The sequence below is a fragment of the Choristoneura fumiferana genome, chromosome 19 (assembly GCF_025370935.1).
Source record: "Choristoneura fumiferana chromosome 19, NRCan_CFum_1, whole genome shotgun sequence".
NCBI classification, from domain to species: domain Eukaryota; kingdom Metazoa; phylum Arthropoda; class Insecta; order Lepidoptera; family Tortricidae; genus Choristoneura; species Choristoneura fumiferana.
In genome coordinates this window covers 9,725,937-9,751,082 of record NC_133490.1, presented here as the reverse complement: position 1 = coordinate 9,751,082, position 25,146 = coordinate 9,725,937, and the positions used below count along the sequence as shown (strand labels likewise).

Below are 25,146 nucleotides of genomic sequence, written 5' to 3'. Positions count from 1 at the left end.
GATGATTGTTAGAGTTCCTTAGGCTAAAAAGAAATCGCCGAAATAATAGGGAAAGAAAATATTAAGTATCATACTTTTTCTTTCGCTCCCCAGCACAGCTTTGAGGGTTTTGACTATGTTTTTTATATTTAAAAATAATAAAAATTTAGACTCAGTGCGGGCTGCGTGTATTGTCGGAAGCCAATAGAGAGTTGCCTCATAAAAAATATTCTAAAAATAAACATTAAGAAAGAACAGAAAAGAGAAAGAAAAAAAAATTGCCACAAAAAAAATATGTTTTTTTTGGAATCTCTTTGTATTTTTTATTTCAATTCCAAATTTTTACGTTTACGGTCATCCCGTAAAACCTAAATTTAAAATACAAACTGAAATATAGATGCACAGCAAAACCAGAAAAATAAGACCAGCACATGAGTTTCAAAACTAAAGCTTTACCAGTAATTATACAGCAAGGGATTAAATGAATGCGCTAAAAGTTCGGCGCGCTCTTATTCCTAGTACCGAACCATTCTTCTTTCACGCATATTTTTTCATGAACGAAATCCGGTTTCCTTTTGTCATTTTAATGCGCTCGTTGTCATTTCTTCAAAACAAATAATAACGTTACTGAGCGAGTAATAGTCGCCCATTTGTTTCAGTGAAAAATTGTAATTGCTTAGTTGATAAAGTAATAAATAAAGTCGGGATATTCTTATTTTATATATACGCTGTTCAGTCGTTTCAGTGTGAAGAAGTAAGAAACATAATCACTCACTCACTTACTCACCCACAAACCTTCGCGTTTACAATATTAATAGGGCTATGTAAAGATAAAGACAAAGATGACTAATGCTTTTAATTCTTGACCGCACAAGCGGCTCTAGGCGAAATAAAAAATCTCTTCAATCAATTTCGAAATTCTAATTTCGAACAGCAGATTTTTTTTTATTGAGCTTTGGCTACTAGAGCCATCAGCTTCTGTAGATATTGTTCGAACCACAGATCATACAAGTGTTTGTTGCCTGACATGCTGAAATCATAAAACAGAGGGAAACAGTGTCGATGATCGTAAATACTTTGTTTTATGACGTTTATGGTGGCTACGCTGTGGCGCTAAGATTTATTGTTTCGTTAAATCGAATAGCATTCTTGTGGTTAACATGTTACAGTTACTATTCCTTCTGTTTTTACTTTGATAATCACTTTTTATTATTCATCATCATTATTATTATCATAAGCCGTAGTGGCCTAGTGGTTTGACCTAAGCTTATCAAGCAGAGGATCGTGGATTCAAGCCCTGGCTCGCATCTTTGAGTTTTCCAAATTCATGTGCGGAATATTTATTTACAACTTAGAAATAAACGTATTAATAAAACAACTATTTTTTTCATTTTTTATTTGACTGGATGGCAAACGAGCGTTTTTTTTTTTTTTTTTTTCAAAGTTCTTTATTATTAACTGAATAGGTACATATTGGAACGAATATAATTGCTACTTAACAACTATATTAATTTGCTAAAATCAAGGGTACTTACAGGCTATTGACGCCTCTTAAAGTTGACGGCAGGCGTATACATTTTTTATGACCACAGTAATTAGATTAAAAAAGAGATACACTGTACATACAATGTCTAACTATGACCGATGCAGGCGCATAACTTTGTTTCAGTTATTGCTTATAGCATAAATCTTTTTTTATTGCTTATAGCATAAATCTTTTAAACGAGCAAGTGGGTCTCCTGATGGTGAGAGATTACCACCGCCCATAAACATCTGCAACACCAGGGGTATTGCAGACGCGTTGCTAACCTAGAGGCCTAAGATGGGATACCTCACGTGCCAGGAATTTCACTGGCTGTCTTACTCTCCACGCCGAAACACAACAGTGCAAGCACTGCTGCTTCACTGGAGGGTTAGCGAGCAAGATGGTGGTAGCAATCCGGGCGGACCATGCACAAGGTCCTACCACCTGCAAGTAAACTAAGATGTAACTATTTACATTAAAGTATTCTAAACTTAAAATAACATTTGAAAATCACGAACTTTACGGTGAAGGAAAACGTGGTGAAAATACCTGCAAAATCTGCAAAGCAGTTTAATGTTGTGTATGAAGTTCCCAATCCGCACTAGGTCTGCGTGAGAACAACGGCCTAAGGGTTCTCATTCTGAGAGCAGACCACTGTCTAGCAGTAGGATGTAATAAAGCTAGGATGACGATACCAATTTAGAAATAAAATAAATGGCCCGTTGCACTGTTTGCCAACTTGTTTCTAGTTTGTAACTCTACTTGTTTCTCACTACTTACCGACTCCTATATATTTGTAGCTCTAATTGCTTCTCGCTGTTCACTAACTCCTATCTAGGTAGTAGCTCTTCTCGCTTCTTTTGTTCACCATCGATGGCGGGAGTTCCTAAGCAGCCATTGGTAGAAACTTCCAGAATCTCATTTCACATTTCAATCTGTATATATAGTCTAGATTAAAATAGTCCATCGTACAGCTAATAAAACCAGTGTTAACTGAATGCTCGTAACCTCTGATTTATGTTGATCCCACTTTGAACTGGTCACTGTGTCCGATTCAACGCTGGCAAACGCTAACTCTAGTAAAATTATGATATGCTAATATTATATTTTATGTCAGAAAAGCCGTAAGAAAAATTTACCGCTTGTCCTTTGCTAAAGTTATTAAAAACAACTGAAACTAGTAGCTACAACCCAAAACGAAACCGATTTTTTGTAGATAGAGATCTATTTCATCATCATATATCAGCCGCAGGGCGTCCACTGTTGGACATTGACCACCTCCATAGATCTCCAGGCGCTCCCGGGCTTTAACCAGGTCGTCCGTCCATCTCGTTGGTGAAAGTTCTACGCTGCCCTAGCTGATCGCCGATCTCCATTCGAGAACTTCTCAACCCCAACAGCTACCTGGGTTCCGAAGTACCTAGTGACCGGAGGGGTTGGTATATTACAACTACTTACTCTTGTTCACCGTGCATTGCCACTTCAACGAGCTAATTCATTATTCAAACAAGCCCAGAAACAAATATGTCGCAGTTAGTTGATTGAAAGCCACATCAAAATGTACTAAATGGAAACATATTTTCGAAAATTCTGTCACATTTATTAATGTGCTCTATCCGTGTTAACATTAGTCCGATTTTTCTTTCGACAAACAAGATATAATAAATACCCAGTGTCCCGTGTAATCGTTCAAACATTTAAAATATCTGACAGTTATAAATCACCAATGTCTTTCTCGTAATTTAGTCTTTGATATTTTTTGGAACAACATGGCAGGGGATTTCGCACGTATTTTAAAAATGAGGAGATTCAGCTTTTTCAAATGTCACATGGATGGCAAATTTGTTGTTTTTACTATAATATTAATCGTAAGATATAATAGGAAGAAACACTTTCAAACTAAGGTATAAATAAGTTTACGTTCAACAAGTATGGCATTTAGTGAATACAAAAATAATTTTGAACCAAATACATATAAATAATTAACTAAAACCGTGCTATTGTGAATCGTAAAACAGACTTTTTAAAAAATGTTCCGGTTGGCTGATGTGACAACGACTATTGTGAGAATGAGTTTTTTTTTGTAATTTAACGTTTTGCCCTATGGGCTAATGTGACAAATTTGTACAAGGCCTTTTTTTAAAAGAACCTTAATAATAATTAAAAAACAAAACTTTGATTTAGTGTAATGGCTAACTAGATGGCGCACTGTTGCGTGAGGTTTTTAAGTATGACTTTCAAAGTCTGTTACGGGGGTGAAAACAAAGTTTAGTAAAATCATTTAATAAAATTAAAACCGTACCGTAAAAATTTTGCCACAGCGTTGCATAGTGTTTTGTTCGGAAAAGGGAGAAAAGGTTTCCGAAAGACAAAATGTACAATTATTATATTTGCCATAATTAATTTCAGATATTGCAAATAATTCACAAAATTATTCTAATTATAATAAACCCGCGTAGGAATTTGACATTCGAGACCTCACGCTACACTACTCTATTCATACGCGATAGCCTCATTGTCGGAATCCAAGAGAGAAAAAGTTGCCATATCAAAATAGAAAAAATAATGCAAGTCCTTAAAATAGATTTAAACCGATTCAACAAAGCTAATTTCAAATTTTGGAAGAAGACGCCCGTTTTAATTCTTTATAATATTTAATTCCCGTCATTAAGAAAGCTCTATTCAGTTTTCGGCCTCTACTTTTGTGTATCCTGTTGATAAGATATTTTAATTATGTAATAGGTCAGTCCAACTTACTACATAGGTATTCATGCTAAGCATTAATTTTTTAATAGTTAAGTGTAAATCTACTTTTATTGTAATAAATCGTCCCTTGACTCAATTCAAATTGAGGTAATGTACGCACGCAAAAAAATACCAGCATTCTCGGAACATTTTTAACCAATCCCAAACACTAAAACAAAACACAATCATTCAACGCTGATCGTTCTAAAATCAAATCTTTCTGTTTTGAAAACAAAATCGATTTATTCGACGATATAGTTACGATCGACTCGATCGCGAGGTGACTCACAATCGATTAAAATAGTGCAATATCGTAAATCAAAATTTTCTTGGGATCGCTTGCTGAGTCTCAATGGATCATGTTGACTTGATAAGCTGTCTAAATATTGTTTAAGTGTGTATTAAACAGTTTTATTTGGACTGAAATATAATTTCGATTCTGACAAAATTAAAGATACCTAACTAATGCTTGTTATTTGAATAAAAATAATTGTAAATGGTGCCCCAAATCAAATTTATCGTGTTCTATATCAGTAATAGAATAAACAAACTATTAGGTCAAGAGTATTTTTTGTAGTTAGTGTGCAATTTTTACAAGATTTTTTTTCTTGCGTTGTTTGTTCAAGTTTTTTGTGTTTGTATATTTCGACGTACTTATGTAAGACTTCAAACGCGTCCAAATGGAAATTAAAAATTTTACAAATATCCCACTATCGATCCCGCTATCTTAACCAGGTCGTCGCTCCATCTTGTTGGAGGCCTACCGACAGCTCGTCTCCCGATCGGCGGACGCCATTAGAGAACCTTCTATCCCCATCGGCCATCAGTCCTGCGAGTAATGTGCCCCGCACACTGCCACTTCAGTTTCGCAATTCTTCGGGATAATTTGTGTGTTTAGTAAATTTTCGTTTTCGTTTATTAAGTATTTTTGCTGGGATCTTCACTAATGTTTGCCTAATGATGACTTGACATTTTTCTACGCCCCCCTTAAGGACGCACGCCCCTCCTGTTTGGGAACTCCTGGTCTACGATTTAGTCGCCACGGAAAAATTTCATAGCGTCCAATTTCCAGCACAAATTGATTATTCTGACTACGATAAATACGTCATATAAATTATTTCTTCAGCCTAATGTAACACCCGTTACTGTTGCCCTACTTCACTTATACTACGCGTATTACAGAATACTGATATTTTCAGAATACCTAGCCAATGGTATCCGACGAGATTGCGGCCTTGATGTCCTCAATTAGCGCTGGAACTGTGTAATTAGTATGTATTTTTGGCAGTGAACGTTCTAGAAATGACATTTAAGTTCAGGTGGCATTTAGGAATTTTGATTACAATTCATGTGATAATGAAGCTGCACAAAATGCAACTACAGAAGACTTTAAACATAAAGATTATCTTACTTTATAAGATTGCATGAAAAGAAAAATGCTAAAAGGTAATTTAATCACATGGAACGTTACTAAACGTGAACCAACAGCCAAATATACTAATAATCATATAATTTTATAACTATTTCCTAATAATATTTTCTCCGTTACCAAAAGTGAAGAACGTTGTACAGTCAACGTCATAAATAAGTGATCAATTTTGCACCTTGTCACTTTAACGTCATGTTTGAAAAGCCATACGAAATCATGCAACGACTGAAAGCGACAGGGTATAAAAGTGATCACTTATTTATGACGTTGACTGTACATCGAAAATTAAAAAAAAATTGAAATTATCAAGGACCATGGCTCACAATTAAGCGCGGAAATGCAGCCAGCTTTACAGGCAGCCTTTCCGCAGGGACAAGACTTTTGCGAATTGTATATAATACTTAAGTTATTTTTAGGTATTTTTTATTCAAATTGTCCCATTACAATATTCCAAATACAAGAGGCTCGTGTATTAAATAAAAAATTGAAAATGCTGCTGATGAATCATTCTTATCTTTATGCAACAGTAAGGAAATCTCTAAGAACAGATGATTTCGATATTTCAAGTGATTGATCCCTTGTTTCTGTTATTTTCGTAAACACTAAACTATGTACGAGTATATTTTAGTCATGAGGCCCTCAAAACTGGAATAAGGCATCCAGACTTGAAATTCAAACAGACGAAGAAAATTTTCTGAGTGACCGTTTTAAAAATATAAAATTACGTAATGACCACGACTGAGAAATATGACGTCCCGCTAAATAGATAGAAAAATATGACAAATCACATGTACAGGTTAACTTTGTAATAATAAAAAAACGTGTTCGGCTATTAAATAAACAAGTTTGTCTATATGTCCCATCTGGAAAAAGGAATAGGTTATGGGAGAGAAAATAATCTAGGTGACGACATAAAATATAAAGTTGTCTTCGATATAGAGGTCACGATAAATATGTCAGCCGTCTACGTGACGTAGTTCGTTACCGACTAGACATTTGCCAACTATTTAATGATATTGTAGAAAAAATCTTATTTGTGTATTCTTTGTATATAAAAATGTCCAAACGAATGTCTCCAGCAGATGTTAGTCTCTAAAGATTGAAAAATATAAAGTCATCAATGTAGATTCAATTTACTCATGAAATACGTCTTTCTTTATGTTATTAACATCGAAACGATTTATATCATTCAATTATTAAAGAAAAAACTAAAAGCGATGATTAAATAATCATTAAACATTATTATCATTTATGATACCTAAAGGCGATGTAAAAATAGTTGATATTTTCGTGGTATTCATAAATGAAATAGCTAAATCTTAACAAAAAGTAATTAATTTAGATGAAACGCACAACAATGACAATATAAAAACACTGCACAATATACTCACTGTTTCACTTTGGGAAGTACAGCGCAAAGTGTAATAAATGGCATTTATGAGCGGACTGTGGAATTCCATCGTTGGAGGCAACGAGAAAGAAGTCACGTGGGAGGAGATCTCACAGTTCTACTTCGACAAAGGAAAGAAATACTTCTCTGTTTCCGAAAGAGATAAGCAAGAAACTCCGATTGTATACGGAGAGGCACACAAGATCACTTTTAACAAAACAGCACTAGGTTTTACGCCGTTAAACTTTGTGTCTATCTACAATATCGATACTAGGAAAGGTTTGTCTGAACAATCATTAATTTTAACTTGTTCCCTTGGAAGCACTTCATTTACTGCAAAAAATTTGTTCGCTCGCTTTGCATTGTTTTATATGTATTTGTCCAATTTGTCACTTTAATTACAATTCCTCTGCATCATACCTAAACTCCAATTCAATAGAATCTGACAATCCTGTAGACACTTCCAGCCTACTAATATAAACACCGGCTGCCTAAGGCTTTGTGATGTGACTATTATTCTTTTTGATTCCTTTTAGATGATAATTGCAACAACAGGGACATATATAATCAAGTGTGCCCACGATAGGGTGTCTTAAATATGTAGAAAATTGACAGATTCTATTGAATTGTACTTTACGTAAGATCCAACACCACTGTAAATCTAAGCACTATCAACTAGGTATACATATTATATCGATCAGCACCATTTTTTTAGTTTTTTATTTCTAGTCTAACAGCATTGTTATCCGTTAAGTCTAGAATTCCAATAATGCTTTGATGACCGACACTTTGAAGTTTTTTTTTTTCTTTTTTAATCTAATTTTAACTTTACAGCTGAAGTCAAGATGCCTAGCGGTCACACGGACAAGCCAGCCATCGAGGACAATCGCGATGGCACCGTCAGTATCAAGTACGAGCCACGCGAGGAGGGTGTTCACGAGCTCTATGTCAAATACAACGGGGAACATGTACAGGGTAAGTATCGCATTCAGGGGTACTTCAGTAATGAAGAGGTATTTCAGCAATGAATGAACAATTTTACCTTCTTTAGGCAAGCCAAAGGTACAATAACTACTTACAATTTAAGGAGTATAGGAAGTCCGCTAAGTATGTTTGGTGAAGAGTGTACCAGCAGCGTCTTCAAAACTTTTTAACGCAGTTTACAGTCTATTTTTTAAACATACACTTTGATATTATTAATTTCTACATATAAATCTAAAAATAGTGTCGTTAATAAGTACTAAATATTTCACTTAACATAACACAACTAATAGGTACTGACAGCTTTTGTTTAATTGGTGTAATTAATTACTGAAGAACAATATGCATTTTCAATAATGAATTCTCAATAATGAGTTGTCAGAGAACATTTTTAAACAATAAACGCTTTTTCTTTGAGCAGCCGTGTAAAAACAAACAGCTGCAAAAGAAATTGCCTTAAAATTGAGTTACCTACTAAAATAGCGACTTAATTTATTTGCAATAATCTTACCGAACAAGTAAACGCTTCTGAGTCTATTATGAAACCTTTTTATGCAGGCTCTCCCTACAAGTTCCACGTGGACTCCATAGCCTCAGGCTACGTGACAGCATACGGCCAGGGTCTGATCAGCGGAGTCAGCGGCGAGCCAAGCCTGTTCACCATCAGCACCAAGGGAGCTGGTGCTGGCGGGCTTACCATGGCTGTTGAAGGACCTAGCAAGGCTGAGGTATTTTGGCTGTTTTTAAAACCTGGACTGAAAAAATACAAGTAATTTAAACTGGAGGCATGTATCTCTTGGTTTACCAAGAGTGTCAAGTCTCACATGCAAATTAAAGTTATTGTGGAACGGTCACTATTATATAAAGTTACCTCTTGACCTTCACCAAGTGGCTAGTCTACCTTTAGAGAGAAGGATTGAAGGTATTTTTTAATCGTAATCGTGACTCAAGATCAGAAAGTCGTTTGGTGAGCGTCAGTACTACGAAGATAAAATATTGAATAAGGTGTTGGAATTACTTAGAAGAAAATGCTTAGTAGCAGCTGCTGTAAAAGAAAAAGAGGGCAATGTACGCAAGAGTATAAAAGTCATCTGTTATTAAAAGTGCCTGAAGTTTACCCGTTATTTACTTTATATTATATCATATGTTGAAGCCACTAATGAGTTGGACGGATGACCTGGTTAAAGCCGTAGGTTCACGGTGGATACAGGCCGCTACCAACCGAAGCAACTGGAGGTCTATGAGGGAGGTCTATGTCCAACAGTGGACCTCCTATTTCTGATATGATGGTGATGATGTGACATGTGGTGTGGAAGCCAACGCCTTGTATGTATGACAACTATGACAACTTTACTACTTATATGCAAGCAATCATTACGATTTTTCTTTTCAGATCACGTGCCACGACAACAAAGACGGCACAGTGGCCGTCTCTTTCTTACCAACTGCACCTGGAGAGTACAAGGTGTCTGTTCGGTTCGGAGACAAGCACATCAAAGGATCACCTTTCACAGCTAAGGTAAAAGTATAATTCTACCAACCTTTATCAGCAGCTTCTCTCGCATCAATCATTGAAGCTGTGATTTGAATTGAAATTCAGGGACATCGCCAATTCGCAGGAGAATTCTCAAACATCCGTGCCAAATTTCATGCCTCTAAATTTTGCTTGTGTGTTATTTTAGAGATTCAGACACTTGTAAACTTTCACATTTATTAATAGTAGAGTATGAAAATTCCATAGATTGAGTAGACATTGAATACCCAGCGTTCGATCAAAAGACAAACCCTTAGAGTATAAATAAGAGTTGAACCTGAAAATAATTTACGCAATCGCTTTTCTGACAAAGCAAAGAACCGAGGTTTCCCTAAATCCTGATGACCTGGTGAAAGCCGCAGATGCAAGGTGGATAGAGGCCACTTCCAATGGAAGCAACTGGAGGTCTATGGGGGAGGCCTATGTCCAACCGTTTTCGTAATGTAGCTGATAATGATAATGATTTTGCGAACAAAATAATAGCCGTCACTTAACCAACTTTTTCCCGACTTCCAGGTGACGGGTGAAGGTCGCAAGAGGAACCAAATTTCCGTAGGCAGCTGCAGCGAGGTCACTCTACCTGGCAAGATAAGCGACAGTGATATTCGCAGCTTAAATGCTTCTATTCAGGTAATTTCTTCTTCATTGACGACTTTATAGCTGCTGTCATATTTATTTGTAGTAGCTGCGGTAGAAGCGTTTGGGTCGTCGTCGTCCGAGATAAAAAATTAAGTGTCAGATAAGCTCTAAATGAAAATTGTGCTTTCCCATGTTGTAGCTGACTAAAAAATGGGAACGGTTTTCGCATCTCGTAGTCAGATTTGGTAGCTAGCTACGAAATGAGAATGTTGTTTTCCCATTGCTTTCTGATCTGATTTTTTCCATTTCAAAGTTAGCTACGTACTAAATCTGGCTTAGGGATGAGACTATAGGAACATGACTGGAATATTGAGTGCTAAAAAGTTATGTCCTCTCGTCTGACGTCATCTTTGAGAGGGCGACAAAGCATATCGGTATTCAAATTTAAATACTTTTACTGCACAGGCGCCATCAGGTCTTGAAGAGCCTTGTTTCCTGAAGCGTCTGCCGTCAGGCAACATTGGCATCAGCTTCACACCGCGAGAAGCTGGCCAGCACATAGTTTCTGTCAAGAAGATGGGTGTTCACATCCAGAACTCGCCGTTCAACATCACCGTGCAAGACCAGGAGGTTGGCGATGCGAAGAAAGTGAAGGTGAGTCATCAACTTTATTTTTGTCATTGACCTAATTTTGTTTTCCACAAAGCGTATTTTAGAGTTAAAGAAACAGAATCGCGTACCAGGGTAGATTGTTCTACTGCTGCCATTGAAATTCCATACATCTGCCAAAGTAATCATAACTTTTTGATTTAGAAAAGGTCTCATCCTGATACGATATTCAGTTTCCTCGACTGCACTTAATATGGGTAGTTCTCCGAGCGATGTGACAGGAAACTGATAGCGGTTGAAACGCTCGTAGATCTACCGATATGTTTTGCATATGATCCATATTAAAAAGTTCCTAATCTGCACTGGGTCCGTGTTACAATTAAGGCCTAAGCTATCTCATACTGAGTAGTCATCATCATTTTCGATTTCGGAGGAAGCTGAAATTAGTTGGACGGAATATTTGACACCTGAACATATTATGTATTTCAGGTTTCTGGTACCGCGCTAAAGGAAGGCAAGACGCACGCAGATAACACTTTCTCTGTAGATACCAAAAACGCTGGTTATGGTGGTCTTTCGCTCTCTATTGAAGGTTAGTGCCAGAAGTAATGCCAAGTGCCAATGTGCAAACACACATTTAAATTAAAGCTGAAGAAGCATCTTTTTGATTACCAAAAAGAACAACCTGTTGGTGGCCGAGTTGTTCCAACTTACTTGAGGCGTCCCTAATTTTATTTTACTTATTATTTTTTCATAATATTATTGTCGTTATTGAATTTATTGCTACTCTTTTATTTTATTTTTAAATCATCTTGTACAAATTTCCACGCATATATATGTTTATAGGTATTTTATAATTCTTATATTTGTCATGATTTAATATATATATATAGAAGAGAGCACATATACACATAATCGCACATTATTGGTGGAAACCCTACTTTAAAGCGTGTTTTATAGATTTCGAACTATAATCCTGTCATTATTTTTGTCCTCTAATTCATTTGAGCTTATTAAAAAAGGTGCTATCGTGGGGTGCTCCTTTATTAAAATGCTACATGACAATATCACTTTATTGAACTCACCAAGATGCGAGGCATTGTAGTTGTTTATTTCGCAAATTGAGCTTTACAGAGGGCAGAAAATTGTTGCACAGAAAGATCGCTCCGAAACCTATTCCTATTACCTAAACTAATGTTACTTTCTCCATTTCCAAGGCCCCAGCAAAGCCGAGATCCAATGCGCGGACAGCAAAGATGGCGTCCTGAATATCAGCTACAAGCCAACTGAACCAGGGTACTACATCGTCAACCTCAAGTTCGCGGATCATCACGTGGAAGGCTCCCCGTTCACCGTCAAGGTAGGAAGAAGTTGAAAAGTAATTTACAAATAGATTTTGCTGATGGTGCCGATACACCTGAGCATTCACTGTTTTTAAATTTGTAGAACTAAGCGACGAACAGAGCCTGCCATAGAGCCCAACATTGCTACGAACATTTACAAGATCATTCATGCTCTAGTGTATCAGTAGGTACTTTTAGAAGCTTTACTTACTTAAGCATACTTTGTAAATCTATTGTCTATAGGTGTCTGCATCCAAACTATGAACATATCATTTATGAATGATTTCAGTATGTACTGCTGTGCTAACGGTACTTTAGAATGGTAATCTCACTTTGGTTAGAAAACCTACCTACCTGTAGAATTTTCAAAGAAAACAAATCGTAAAAGGGTGCATCTCACGATTTTAATCACCGGTTCTTAATAAATGATCAAACTGCCCTTATAATGAAGAGAACATTCTAATCCTGATATTGTCACAGGGATAAGTTGCAGTTTATTGAAATTAGCATTTTTATTTTAGGTGACAGGCGAAGGCAGCAACAGACAGAGAGAAAAGATTCAGAGACAACGCGACCAGGCTCCGCTCACAGAAGTCGGTACCAACTGCAAGCTCACATTTAAGATGCCTGGTACGTATAAAGGATGCAGTTTGAATATATTACAAGACAGTATTTTTCAAGACCAAAATTAGTGTTTATTTCTTGTTGTAGTTAGGTTAGGTGACTAAAAATCCATTCAGAAATAGTTAGAACTTAAAATTTAGCAAGAGCTTCGGAAACTTTGTTCAGAAATTGTTTTTTTTTGTCTCAACCAATATAAATAGCCGAAATCAATTAGAGCATGCTCTGATCTGCTTTTTCTCTGGGGATGAACTGTGGTTGAGGTTGTAATGCGTCAGTGTTGTGTGGTGGTGGTGATAGTTGGGTTTGTGTATACATTGTGGAGGTGGAGGTGTGCATGAACACACATTTGTTGCATAGACTTTGCTATAGTAAAATTGCGGGTGAGCAAAGTAATTATTTATAGTTTATTGATATGGACCTCCGAAAAGTAACGCTTGATTCAAAAAATTAGATGATTCATCATCAACATGTCAGCCGAAAGACTTCCACTGCTGAACATAGGCCTCCCCCAATTACAATAATTTTTGAGAGGAAGCCTGTGTCCAGCTGGACATAAAGGCTGAGATGATGATGTTGACGATGAATTTCTTCTGTCCCAGGCATAACTTCCTTCGACTTGGCTGCCACCGTAACCAGCCCAGGAGGCGTCTCCGAAGATGCGGAGATTCAGGAGGTGGAAGATGGTCTCTACTCCGTCCACTTCGTGCCCAAGGAGCTGGGCGTCCACACAGTCTCTGTCAAGTACAGGGAGATCCATATACCTGGTGAGTCGAGGAGTAGAAAGTCATTAACAGCATTGTTAGCATTAGTGCAGTTCCGTTGGTAGACATCTCTGTCGCGGTTGGACAAGAAGACGATGGAAGACAAGCTCTAGAATATCCGCGAGGCAGCTCAGGGTCGGTTAAAGGGATTCGAGTTGATTATCGAGTGTACAGGGCTAACAATTTTTTGCTCTTTTAGACTTCGATTGCCAGCAGGTACCAACCGGTTTTCTTGCACTCTTACTTCTGGCTGGAGGGTGTGGCAAACATCCCTAAATAACCTTTTTTTTTATAAAATAATAATAAATAAATTAAAATCATTTATTATCAGGCGTTTAACGTCCATAGATGTCAACGTTACAATTAATATAAATAAAAAGGGACCACGAAATTATTTATTATTAGTGAATTTTTGGCATATGTATGAGATTAATTTCCTGTTTTGAAATTTACAGTGTATAGGTATCAACTGTAATGCTGTACATTTTCATTGATTAATAATTAACATTGTAACTGGCCCTAACTTATATTTGCCTATTTTTTTAGTATGCAATTCCATACCTACTGCATTTTAGATAAGCTGGTTGATTTTTTATTTACTCATAAATCACTTTGACTAAACCTGATTTTTAACTAAACCTAACTCTTCCAGGATCCCCCTTCCAGTTCACGGTGGGGCCTCTTAGGGATTCCGGTGCTCATTTAGTGAAGGCCGGAGGAGTAGGCCTAGAGAGAGGCGAAGCCGGGCACTCTAACGAGTTCAACGTGTGGACGAGAGAGGCTGGAGCCGGGCAGCTCGCTATCTCGCTCGAGGGGCCGAGCAAAGCCGAGATCGACTTTAAGGACCGAAGGGATGGATCGTGCGATGTCTCGTACAAGGTGGATGAGCCTGGTAAGTACTTTTCAATTTGTGTAAATTTATATATTTTTTTTGCTGGGCAAAAGTCTCTCATCTCTAGTAGCATTTATCTAAGTACAGATAATACTAATTAACGCTATGATACTTAATTTTCTAAACAGGATTGCATATACTTTGATAGATACCCACTTGCTCGTTTGCCATCCAGTCGAATAAATAAAAAAAAAGAGGCCTTTGTCTTGATTTGCACAATTCTTAGTCGTGGTTGAAAATATGAAAATTGTCCGCCAGATAGATTGCAAATCGTCGTAAACAAATAAGTTTCCCGTTGCAATACGTTGGTCAACTTACGCCATTTTTCTTGGCTGTTTTTTTTTTACTTAGATAAGGCAAAGGTTTACTCGTTCCTGCCTATCCTAAGTGTCGTACTACCATTATTCTACTCGGAATAACTCACGGTGTTTTATCGTACACGCATCGGCATCACCAAGTCAAATGACCCCCCCGCCCCTAAGGTGCCATACAGGAGTGCGCACCAAAAAACACTCAAAATGCACTTCATAAATAAATCGATGCTCCTTATTCGAATCGCGACCACGCCCTCACCACAAGCGGCCAATGGCGACTGCCGGCAGTGAACGCGGGAAAATTTACTGCGAACCATTTTGACAGTTCGATTTTTTAAACTTTGTTTTCGTTTTTTTTTTCCAACTGGCCAGTTTATTTTTTAAACGGTAATGGATGTCGCGATTTCGGATGGCCAGTGCTCGCCGCGATTTACGATATTTGTTTTTGCTAATGAAAGTCATAATTTCGTACGTGCGTACATCGGGATTCTTGCTTTTTTGCGCATCTGTGGTAATATTGCTCGGATTTAAATTGGCGGGAAGATTTTATGTTGGATATCGCAAGATTTCGGGAGTGTATTTATTATTTATAAGAAACTATTTGAAGAAACAGACTTCCAAGTTTGTTTGTTCTCTTTCCCTCAAATAAATAAATAAATGGACCATAGAATACATTCGCGAGCGGCGGCCGCTTTGACCGGTTGTTTTGATAGCATCCGAATTTTAAACATCTTTTTTCTTGACCGAACAATAAAAAGAAGACAATAAGGATAAATAGCTGACTTTCTTTTCGTTTCCTGAGCAATGAAATAAAACGAGGGAATAGTTTAGACAATAAAATCGTTCTTAAAATGGTTTAAGAAAGAAAGAAGATTGAAAAAGACAATCATATTGTAGAAGGTAATTAAGCTAAAGTACGTAATTATTTAGGATTTAGGATTATTTAGGACTTTTGGTTTGTGATGGTGAATAAAAATTTATATTATTATTATTATTTAAGTAGTTAAAAGGAAATCTTAGTTCAGCAATAAATAAGTAATGTACTTCTGAGTTTGACATAATATAGTATTTTAATATTATTCAATATGGTACAAATCAATAGTTTATAAGTAAAATTTACGCACTCAAAAACGCTTCTGTATTCTCTACTACATTTTCGCAAATAAATATATTCTTATCCTTATTCTTAATAACTAGGTACATGTACTATTATTAGGTATTTGTTTTTTGTCAGCAATATGAATGAAACTCCATCCTCCTTCCTTCCTCACCCATCACTCCAATCCTCTAACTTCAGGATTGCTCCAAAATACCAGTGTGGTTAAAAGATTAAAACGTAACCACCTTATTTAAGCAATGCAAGAGGCACTGGTCTCTAAATTTGCATACCGCAATTCTTCATACACCTCATCTGATTATAGTTTGGCGACTGATTGCAGATTCAAAACAAAATATGTATATTATAAGTATTTGTTTTTTATAATGTCTTAAACTTTCGTGATTTTCACTCATAGTCAAAATACCACGCACAGGACTTATCACGCTAACACACACGAGTAATATTTACCTCGACGTTTCAGCAACATTACAGTGGCCGTGGTCACGAGTAGACTGAAGTGTGGGGTGTCAAGTCTGCCTAGCAGCGCGATGTGTGTGATGGGGTGTCAAATAAAAATGACCAAGTGCGGGTAGTTCGAAGGACTCGCGCTGCTAGGACTTGACACCCCACACTTCAGTCTACTCGTGACCACAGCCACTGTAATGTTGCCGAAATGTCGAGGTAAATATTACTCGTGTGTGTTAGCGTGATAAGTCCTTTGCGTGGTATTTTGACTATTTGTTTTTTGTCAGCAATATGAATGAAACAATAAAATTTAAGATTAGGAATCCCAACGCACCCGATATACTTTATCGTTTTTTACAAAATCTTAACTACATACAAATTAAAAGTCAGACATTTTAGGTTGGAGATTGCTGTATTCCTAAGTAGTTAAAATCCCGAATCAAAAACGACAAACGAACTAAGTAATTAAAGTGCAATGATTCATTAATGAAGTACAATGAGCCCAATTCAAACTGTTAATACCTAAATTTTACCCCCAAAATGGTCAACCAAATTCAATTAGATACTCTATTTACTTTACCCAACAAAAACCTGTTAGACAAAGCGTATGCGCAGGAAACTTATTCGACTGGTGTGGCGGCGTTTCTTGACGTAAATAAAAGATGAACATCTAATTGCTCGTATATATTATTCAAAATATAATATACAATTATTTTTATGTACTTAATTGTATGAAGTAAACTCGGATTTAATTAACAACGAAATCACACACGTATCGCAGGCAGGAGATCGTGACAGAAAGGGAATAGCTACCAGAGACAACGAAAGAGCCAGTGTTGCCGTAGATGTCATACCATAGAGGCATATATAAATATTTTCAACAAAACTAACCTAACCTATGAAGCCTTTATCCCTTCACCTCATGTCATGTACTTCGAACCCAACTAATTCTATAACCGACAAACCTCCATGCAACCAATCAAGCATTTTATCTCGCTCGCCAAGCGCTCTTTCAAAAACCCGTTTCGCGGCACATTCCATCATAGCGCTTCTGTCCCTTAAAGAATTTAAAAAAGTCTTTTTTCCCCAACGATTATTTTTGGCCGGTCAATTAAAATTATTTCTAAACACCACTGGCCGGCATAAAGTGGAATGCAACTTCTGAATTTGTCTCTGGTCCCATTGTATTCCGGGAGGTAAAAAAGGAATGCACCCGACAAAAGGCGTTTTTTGTTTTTAACTCAGATGTTTCATAAATGTTTAGTGATTAGAGAATAATGACTTAGTTTTGGTTTAGTTTTAATTCGGAGGTGAGATTTGGCGATTGTAGCGTTTTTCAATGAGTTATTTTAATAATTGTTTGCTTGCAATCGGGCTACTTATTTGCACAGCGGACTATTATGAAACGTCAATCTCACTATGTTGAAATTTAATTGAATAAAAGTAAAGTGAGAGGATTCCTGCACTATATCCGAGATGGTGATAATGATAAACTTCTATGAAGTTTTATTTGTTTTTTATCCAGCGATAACGTTTGTTTAATAAAAAAATAAATAAATATCATGGGACACTTGAAACCAATTGACCTAGTCCCAAACTAAGCAAAGCTTGTACTATGGATACTAGGCAACGGATAAACTTACTTATATAGATAAATACATACTTAAATATTTATTAAACACGAAAACAAACATTCGTAATATTCATACAAATATCTGCCCCGGCCGGGAATCAAACCCGGGACCTCAAGCTTCGTAGTCAGGTTCTCTAACCACTTGGCCATTTAGAAGCACAATGCCAGGACATGCGAGTTCAAATCTCGTCCGTGGCACCCTTAAAACTTTTTAGTTTTTCTGAAAAAACTACTTGACCGTGATGTGCGAAGTGCATTATGGAATTACGGAGTTCTGAGCCCACTCACAGTTAGAAGCAAGGGTGACGCCAAGGGGGGGGGGGGCAGAGGAGGGGGCAACTGAAATTAAATCAAAAATATGTTGTAGATACGAGTACTTAAAACCATTTTTAGACTAGGAACGTTATTAAGAATATTATCGTTATTTTCGTTTTACTAATGAAACTCATGTGGCGTCTATTTTCTTTTTTGTAATATATATTTTATCTTCCCGATTTTTGTCAAGACTATAAACAGTTTGATGATTATGATGAGTCATCAAATGCAGCTTAGAATCGTCAGCTGCCGCTAAGTGCAATAAGATGGGGGCGGCATATTTACATTGTACGAGTGATGCAAGTTATTAAACAGCTTAAGTTTTAATTGAAACAGTGGGGTGAATAAGTATCATTAGTAACTTAACGTAACATTTCCAGATAAATACGACCTATAGGGCTCTTCAAGGCTAGAGTGAATGGGTTGTTACTGAACCAGTGAGATACACCTTTCGTCAAGGGAGATAGATCTTCGTTTTTAGGGTTCCGGAGCCAAAATGGCAAAAACGGAACCCTTATAGTTTCGCCATGTCTCTCTGTCCGTCCGTCCGCGGCTTTTCTCAGGGACTATCAGTGCTAGAAAGCTCTAATTTTGCACGGATATATATGTAAACTATGCCGACAAAATGGTATAATAAAAAACTAAACAATTTTTTTATTGGATACCTCCCATAGACGTAAAGTGGGGGTTTTTTTTTTCTCATCCAACCCTATAGTGTAGGGTATCGTTGGATAGGTACTACCATCATGAATTTTTTCAAAATTTTCCACCCACCGGTTTCGATTTTAGAGGGGGGGGGACGCTCGATTTTAATGAAAATTTGCACTTTAAAGTTGAATATTTCGCAAACAAATCACTGAATCAAAAATCGTCTTAGCAAACCCCTAATGGTTTTAGAAGACCTATATCCAACGGTACCCCATACTATTGGGTTGGATGAGAAAAAAAATCACCCCCACTTTACGTGAAAAATTCATTTTTTATTTATTTATTGTGCCATTTTGTCGGCATAGTTTACATATATATCCGTGGAAAATTACAGCTTTCTAGCATCGATAGTCCCTGAGCAAAGCCGCGGTCGGACAGACAGACAGACATGGCGAAACTATAAGGGTTCCGTTTTTGCCATTTTGGCTCTGAAACCCTAAAAATCAAAAGTTAGAATTTAAAATCCGAACTTAAAACCTTTAACTCATCAGGTGAACGATATAGCCACTAGGCCAGATGTACCAAGTTTAGATTCAGATTTATTCATTGAAAAGCAACTGTCATTTACATACAAACAAATTACCTACGACTATCACAAAAAACTATCAAAAAACCCCGCCAGCTGTGCCCAATCAAGTATCGAGACACTTTGAAATTCTAATTCCCCCGAATCCCCGACAAATGTACTAATAAATCGCACAGTGGTCTAAAAACCCGACAAAACCGGACAAAAACTAAATTTAAATTGGACTAAAAACTGATAAGAGAAAACGTCACTCAATCTGAATAACGGACTAACGATGCATCCATCTCTTCCCAAGGGCTTAAATTTGAATTTTTACATACTTATAAAAGTTTTTTTCGTATCCAGTTGCGAGCCTTCGCGGTGGCCATATTGTTTTGCAGATTTATTTACATCCGAACAGTGGTTTTTTGGCCACGTTTTTGCGGATTGTACAAAAATGGTTCGTTTTTACTCGGTTTCTTTTGTGATTGGTTTTGTTTCCACAAATTAGACAGCGGCCGGTTGTAATGTAGTTAAACTGTGGGTTGAGTTACGTGTCGCTATTTATGGGAGATGGTTTTGTGTGATTTAAACTTAACGTTAGCGAATTGATAATAATTTCAATCCGTTTGAAAGCACAATACAGTAGAAATCATCATCAGATAAATGACAACCACTCTTGAACAGAGGCCTTAGTACACCAGAATGAACGATGACTCGCTACTTGCATCCACCGGTTACCAACAACTCTTGCGATGTCGCCAGTCGGGAGGTCTGCCAACGCTTTGTCTTTTCGTTCATTGCTGCATCTTGAAGTCCTTTTTCCTCAACAGTTATCTGTAAAAATCGGTACCATCATGATCATCAGTATCATAATCAGCCGGAAAAATCGAAAAATCGATATAAAATACAAATACATACCTATTAATTAACTATATTTTTTATTAAATACAACAATTCAGTATAGTAAGTTAACAAACAAAAGAGATGATCCACGTAATAGCGAACTTTTCGGAACAATAACTTGGATTTGACTGAAATTAAATGACAGATACAAACTCAGGACAAAACATTCGAAAAATCGCCAAAATTATTTTAATGGGGCGCTGGGAATATAATTTGATTTTACGCGCAGCTTAATTATAGATGTTAATATATGTCTACTCGTGACCACGGCAACTGTAACGTTGCCGAAACGTCGAGGTAAATATTACTTGTGTAAAAATAGCGTGATAAGTCCCGTATATGCTATTTTGACTATGAGTGAGAATCACGAAAGTTTAAAACGTTATAATTATTCTGTGCTAAGGATTTATAAATCGATCATCGACGACATTGTACCGCGGCTCCCATGAATTCACACCTTTTAATATCTAAGGCTTAAAGTTAACTTAACCAAGGGTTAACCTTTGTACTACCGGCCCCGCACAGTGGTCCAAATAATGATGTAGGCTATGCAAAGTGGTAGTATTGACATGTCGCAGGTTCGTTGTCCGATGTTTCCTCCCGTTTCTTATTAAAGTTTTTTAAGGGCTTTTTTAGGTTTTTTTTTTAATAATAAAAACAGTTGTCCGTTTTTGTGGGAATCAGCTTTGTTATGTAATAGTTACGTCCGTTTTAAAATGCATTTGCGGCAGGATTTGTTGACCGCGAATTTGTGTGACCGGGATTCGCATTGGTTTTGGAGCGACTCAATGTTTTTAATACCTACAAAGAGAGAAAGAATGAAAATACATTTTTCACTTCTCATGCTCGTAAAGTGCGTGTTTATGGTGGATCTAGGCGACATAAAATGACTTTTTATGCTCTAGTGCATAAATAAAATCTTCGTCTAAGACCAAGGTAATCAGGCGTCAACAGCCACAAACAAAGAAGTTTCTATATATTTCTTAACACATTTTTAATTTATATAAAACCAAAAATCAATCAAAATAAATCAATAAAACTAAAAATGTATAATTATATAGTAATGCACGAAAAATAATATGTACATAGTAAGTGAACAATTGTTTCCACTGTTGTTATTTCATTTCGTCGCCATCGAAGTGAAAAGCAGAGTTTAAAACTCGAGCATTAAACTCATTTTCCCCATGACTTGTCTATCCACCCGAGCCGGTACGGCGTCTTGGGTAAAATGGCTCGTTTTACGCTCTTGTTGTACAATCTACTATATTCACAACAACACAAGGCACTAAAATATTATTACGAAAAGACCACACCTAGGATAAAGCGTGTTCTTGTACAGGACAAGGGTGAAAAATCAAAGGCAGTTCTTTCCTTCACCTCTGCTGAAGGAACTATAAGTAGTGCGGAAAAAACCGCAATAGTTCCTTCGAGGAACAGCCAAAGGAACTATCGCGAATAATCCTTTTTAACCCCCGACGCAAAAAGAGGGGTGTTATAAGTTTGACCGCTATGTGTGTCTGTCTGTCTGTGGCACCGTAGCTCTTAAACGGGTGGACCGATTTGAATGCTGTTTTTTTTAATTGCAAGCAGGTTTTCTAGCGATGGTTCTTAGACATGTTTTATCAAAATCGTTTCAGCCGTTTTTGAGATATTGAACTTTGAAGTGACAAAGTCGGGGGCTTTCCAACTTTTGTTGGTTAGGTTATTACAAGCTTTTATTTAGTTTCACCTGTCCCGTCGTCTGTCTGTCTGTCTGTGATCAAATCTTGCAAGTTAAATTTGACGACCTTCATTCCTTCGACTTAAAATTTGGTATACTTATGTAAATTACGTGACGATACTATAATCTGGTAGTGACATCCTGGTAGTCCGGCCAGGATCGTCGTCGCAAGACGGAACTCCTCAACGGTTCATGGCATCGACTTGAAATTTGGTATACAAATATAGTTTGGGTGACAATGCGATTAAAGCCAAGAAAAAGTCAGCAAAATACTTGTATTAAAAATGAAATTTTTATCAAAAACTTATTTCATCTTAAACGTCATTAGGGGTACGCATCTGCAATACCCCTGGTGTTGCAGATGTTTATGGGCGGAGGTCATCTCTTACCATCAGGAGACCCACTTGCTCGTTTTCCATCCAGTCGATTTAAAAAAAAAAAGAGTGTCCATTTGCGGCCTATTTGCAGAATAAACGTGTTGCTTTTGTTTTAATAAATAATCCTATCCACTTCTTTCCCAGGTGAATACCGCATTGGCCTGAAGTTCAACGAGCAACACATCCCCGATTCCCCCTTCAAGGTGTACATTTCCCCGGCCATTGGGGACGCGCATCTTCTGGAGGTGGCTCAGTTCCCGGACGCGGCTCAAGTGGACAAACCGGCCCAGTTCTACATCCGGCTTAATGGGGCCAAGGGTGATCTGGATGCCAGGGTAAGTGTTTTCATACAAGGGGGAAGATAGTCCAGACACATGGCAGTGTCAGGCCAACATTAAAAAAAAAACAGAAATTCAAAAACTTTTATTTTTTATATAGGTGAAAACAGGTGGATATAAATGATAGGTTATTTTCAGTGACCCTACTTATGTCTCACCACAAGCCACAGTTTTAGCCGACTACGACGTACTTTAAAAACTCGAAAATTTCAAGTAAAGGTTCCCAACTGATGAACTATAAGTCACCTGACAGAGTTCTAGGCTGCTGGACTTGTTATTTTTTTAGTTTTTTATTTCAAGTTATTTTATGGTAACTCACTGATTTTTCATATCAAAACCTGCCTGCTTGAGCTGCTGAGGTGAAAAAGATATTTATATTTTACCCGACTTGGCGGGACCACTGCTGAGCACCCACACATAATTTGAATTGCACTTTAAGCATGGAAAAATAAAAATTTCATAACAGTCCAAGTATGGCAACATACCATACTTGGGAATTATATTATTTCCTTCGAGGTCGCCGTAATCGGATAAAAAAGCTTACCATCATTCCCTTTCCATTATCTACTTGGAGTATTAACCAACCAACCAACCAAGTACCAAGTGATTAAACAAAACACGCTTAAAAGTGAGCTTCGCTCGGGTTAAAACTCGCTCACAAGCGTTTTCCCAGAGATACGACCAAGCTAGATCGATTTTATATACATATATGTGGGAGATTAAAGGAAGATATCAATAGGTAAAACAGCGTTCAAATCAACACAGCATATTTATTTAGAAATAAGGCATTTGTCCAAGAACAACAATATATGCGATATATTAAATTAGCATTAATTATGACTATGTGTAATAGTCTTTTAAACAATGCAACAGTATCATCATCAAAGTCACTTACTTACAGGGGTTCCACCATCAGGTAGGTATAGTAATTTGTATGAAGCACAACGATAAAGACACAGTATGACAGTAATGACAGTATGAACTAGTTTCTATAGGAAAATGGCGTTACCTGGACTACGTCAACAGCTCAGAGCACAGCTTGTGCGATGTTCGCAACTGAATGATATCTGAGCCGGCGACGGCAGGTAGGTCATATTTATAAAAGCGAACAAACAAATGACGTCACACCGGGTGGGAGCGGTTTAGCGACCAACTTGTTTACGAGCTAATTTGGAACCGTTAAAATTCAAAATATATTAAAACAACTCTTCTCCCACACGGCCATACTGACGAGCAGCCGACTCGGCTCGCGATATTTTACAATACAATACAATACAAATATTTTTGCACACAACAAACATTTTCTTACACTGACACAAGTTTATCAATATTTATTACAGTTACAGTCAAAGAAAATAATAAAACATCACAAATTTGTCCAAATCTTACAGATTATGCAGCTTCCAAGCTTAGTTTAGCTTAATTATTAATTAAGTCATCGTTAGCATCGATGGAGCTAATTTCCTAAAATTTGGTTCAAAGTCAAAGTCAAAGTCAAAGTCAAAATATTTTTATTCAATTTAGGCTATAACAAGCACTTATGAATTGAATTGACCTAGTATCGATTGAACGGTCCAAATAACATGGCAAGAAATGAAATTGCAATGATGAGCCTACGATTGAGTGTCAATTCACATGACAGTGGTCAATTTGCATGACTGAGTGTGTCAATTCACATGACAGTGGTCAATTAGCATGACCGAGAGCGCCAATTTACATGACAGTGGTCAAATCGCATGACCGTGGTTCAACGTTGATGATCGTGTTGTACGCTTAAACGACTGAAACAGTCCCAGTCTCGCTCAGAAATATATGATGGACTCATGCATCGTGATATGCTGGCCAGGCAACACGTAGCATGAACAATCATATAATGAACAGGACGTCCGGACAAAAAGGAGAAAAAGAACAGTTGCCAAATTATTGTAAGCAATCTGAATCCACCAATAAGAGTGTAACTCTTAAATCTTTGATGCTGACAAACTCGGAGTGTAGCGAGTTGGTGTGACTTAGATACAACACCTCACGGTTAGTGTAGACAATTTTCGTCGTACTTGTCTTGTTATCAACAACTGACGTCAAGTGAAATAGTCAAGTAACCTAGTAAGAAACAGATTGTCACGATGCTAAGTTAGTAGTAAGTAAACAATAATATTCGCGTTGCACATATTTTAGTTTCAAAATATTGCAACGCTCGGCACGGGTAGCATGTAGGATAGTAAACTCATGTCTACCCCTTTCATCGTAATTGTACCAAATTTATGCAATCAGGAGATGAAGCAAATTTATATGTGTGACCTTTATAATGTTAAAAAGATCTATAATTACTTCGTTTACTCAAAGTTGCGTAAAAAGTCTCAAAAGATGGCACTGGT

General features: G+C 37.1%; 1 protein-coding gene across 9 annotated transcripts in view; it reads left to right on the top strand.

Annotated features, from left to right (window-relative positions):
* Positions 1-25,146, top strand: part of cher (filamin A protein cher) — a 136,742-nt gene that overhangs the window by 97,496 nt on the left and 14,100 nt on the right. For 5 of the 9 annotated variants that reach the window (XM_074102915.1, XM_074102916.1, XM_074102914.1 and 2 more), the window contains 11 exons: positions 7,903-8,043; positions 8,608-8,777; positions 9,443-9,568; positions 10,100-10,213; positions 10,628-10,816; positions 11,261-11,363; positions 11,989-12,131; positions 12,636-12,744; positions 13,338-13,502; positions 14,152-14,391; positions 22,578-22,768. In XM_074102915.1, the coding sequence (XP_073959016.1) occupies positions 7,914-8,043; positions 8,608-8,777; positions 9,443-9,568; positions 10,100-10,213; positions 10,628-10,816; positions 11,261-11,363; positions 11,989-12,131; positions 12,636-12,744; positions 13,338-13,502; positions 14,152-14,391; positions 22,578-22,768 (1,680 nt within the window). In that variant the 5' untranslated portion in view covers positions 7,903-7,913. Of the gene's footprint in view, positions 1-7,008; positions 7,348-7,902; positions 8,044-8,607; positions 8,778-9,442; positions 9,569-10,099; positions 10,214-10,627; positions 10,817-11,260; positions 11,364-11,988; positions 12,132-12,635; positions 12,745-13,337; positions 13,503-14,151; positions 14,392-22,577; positions 22,769-25,146 lie in introns of those variants that run through there. The other 4 variants (XM_074102909.1, XM_074102911.1, XM_074102908.1 and 1 more) reach the window with 3 other exon arrangements.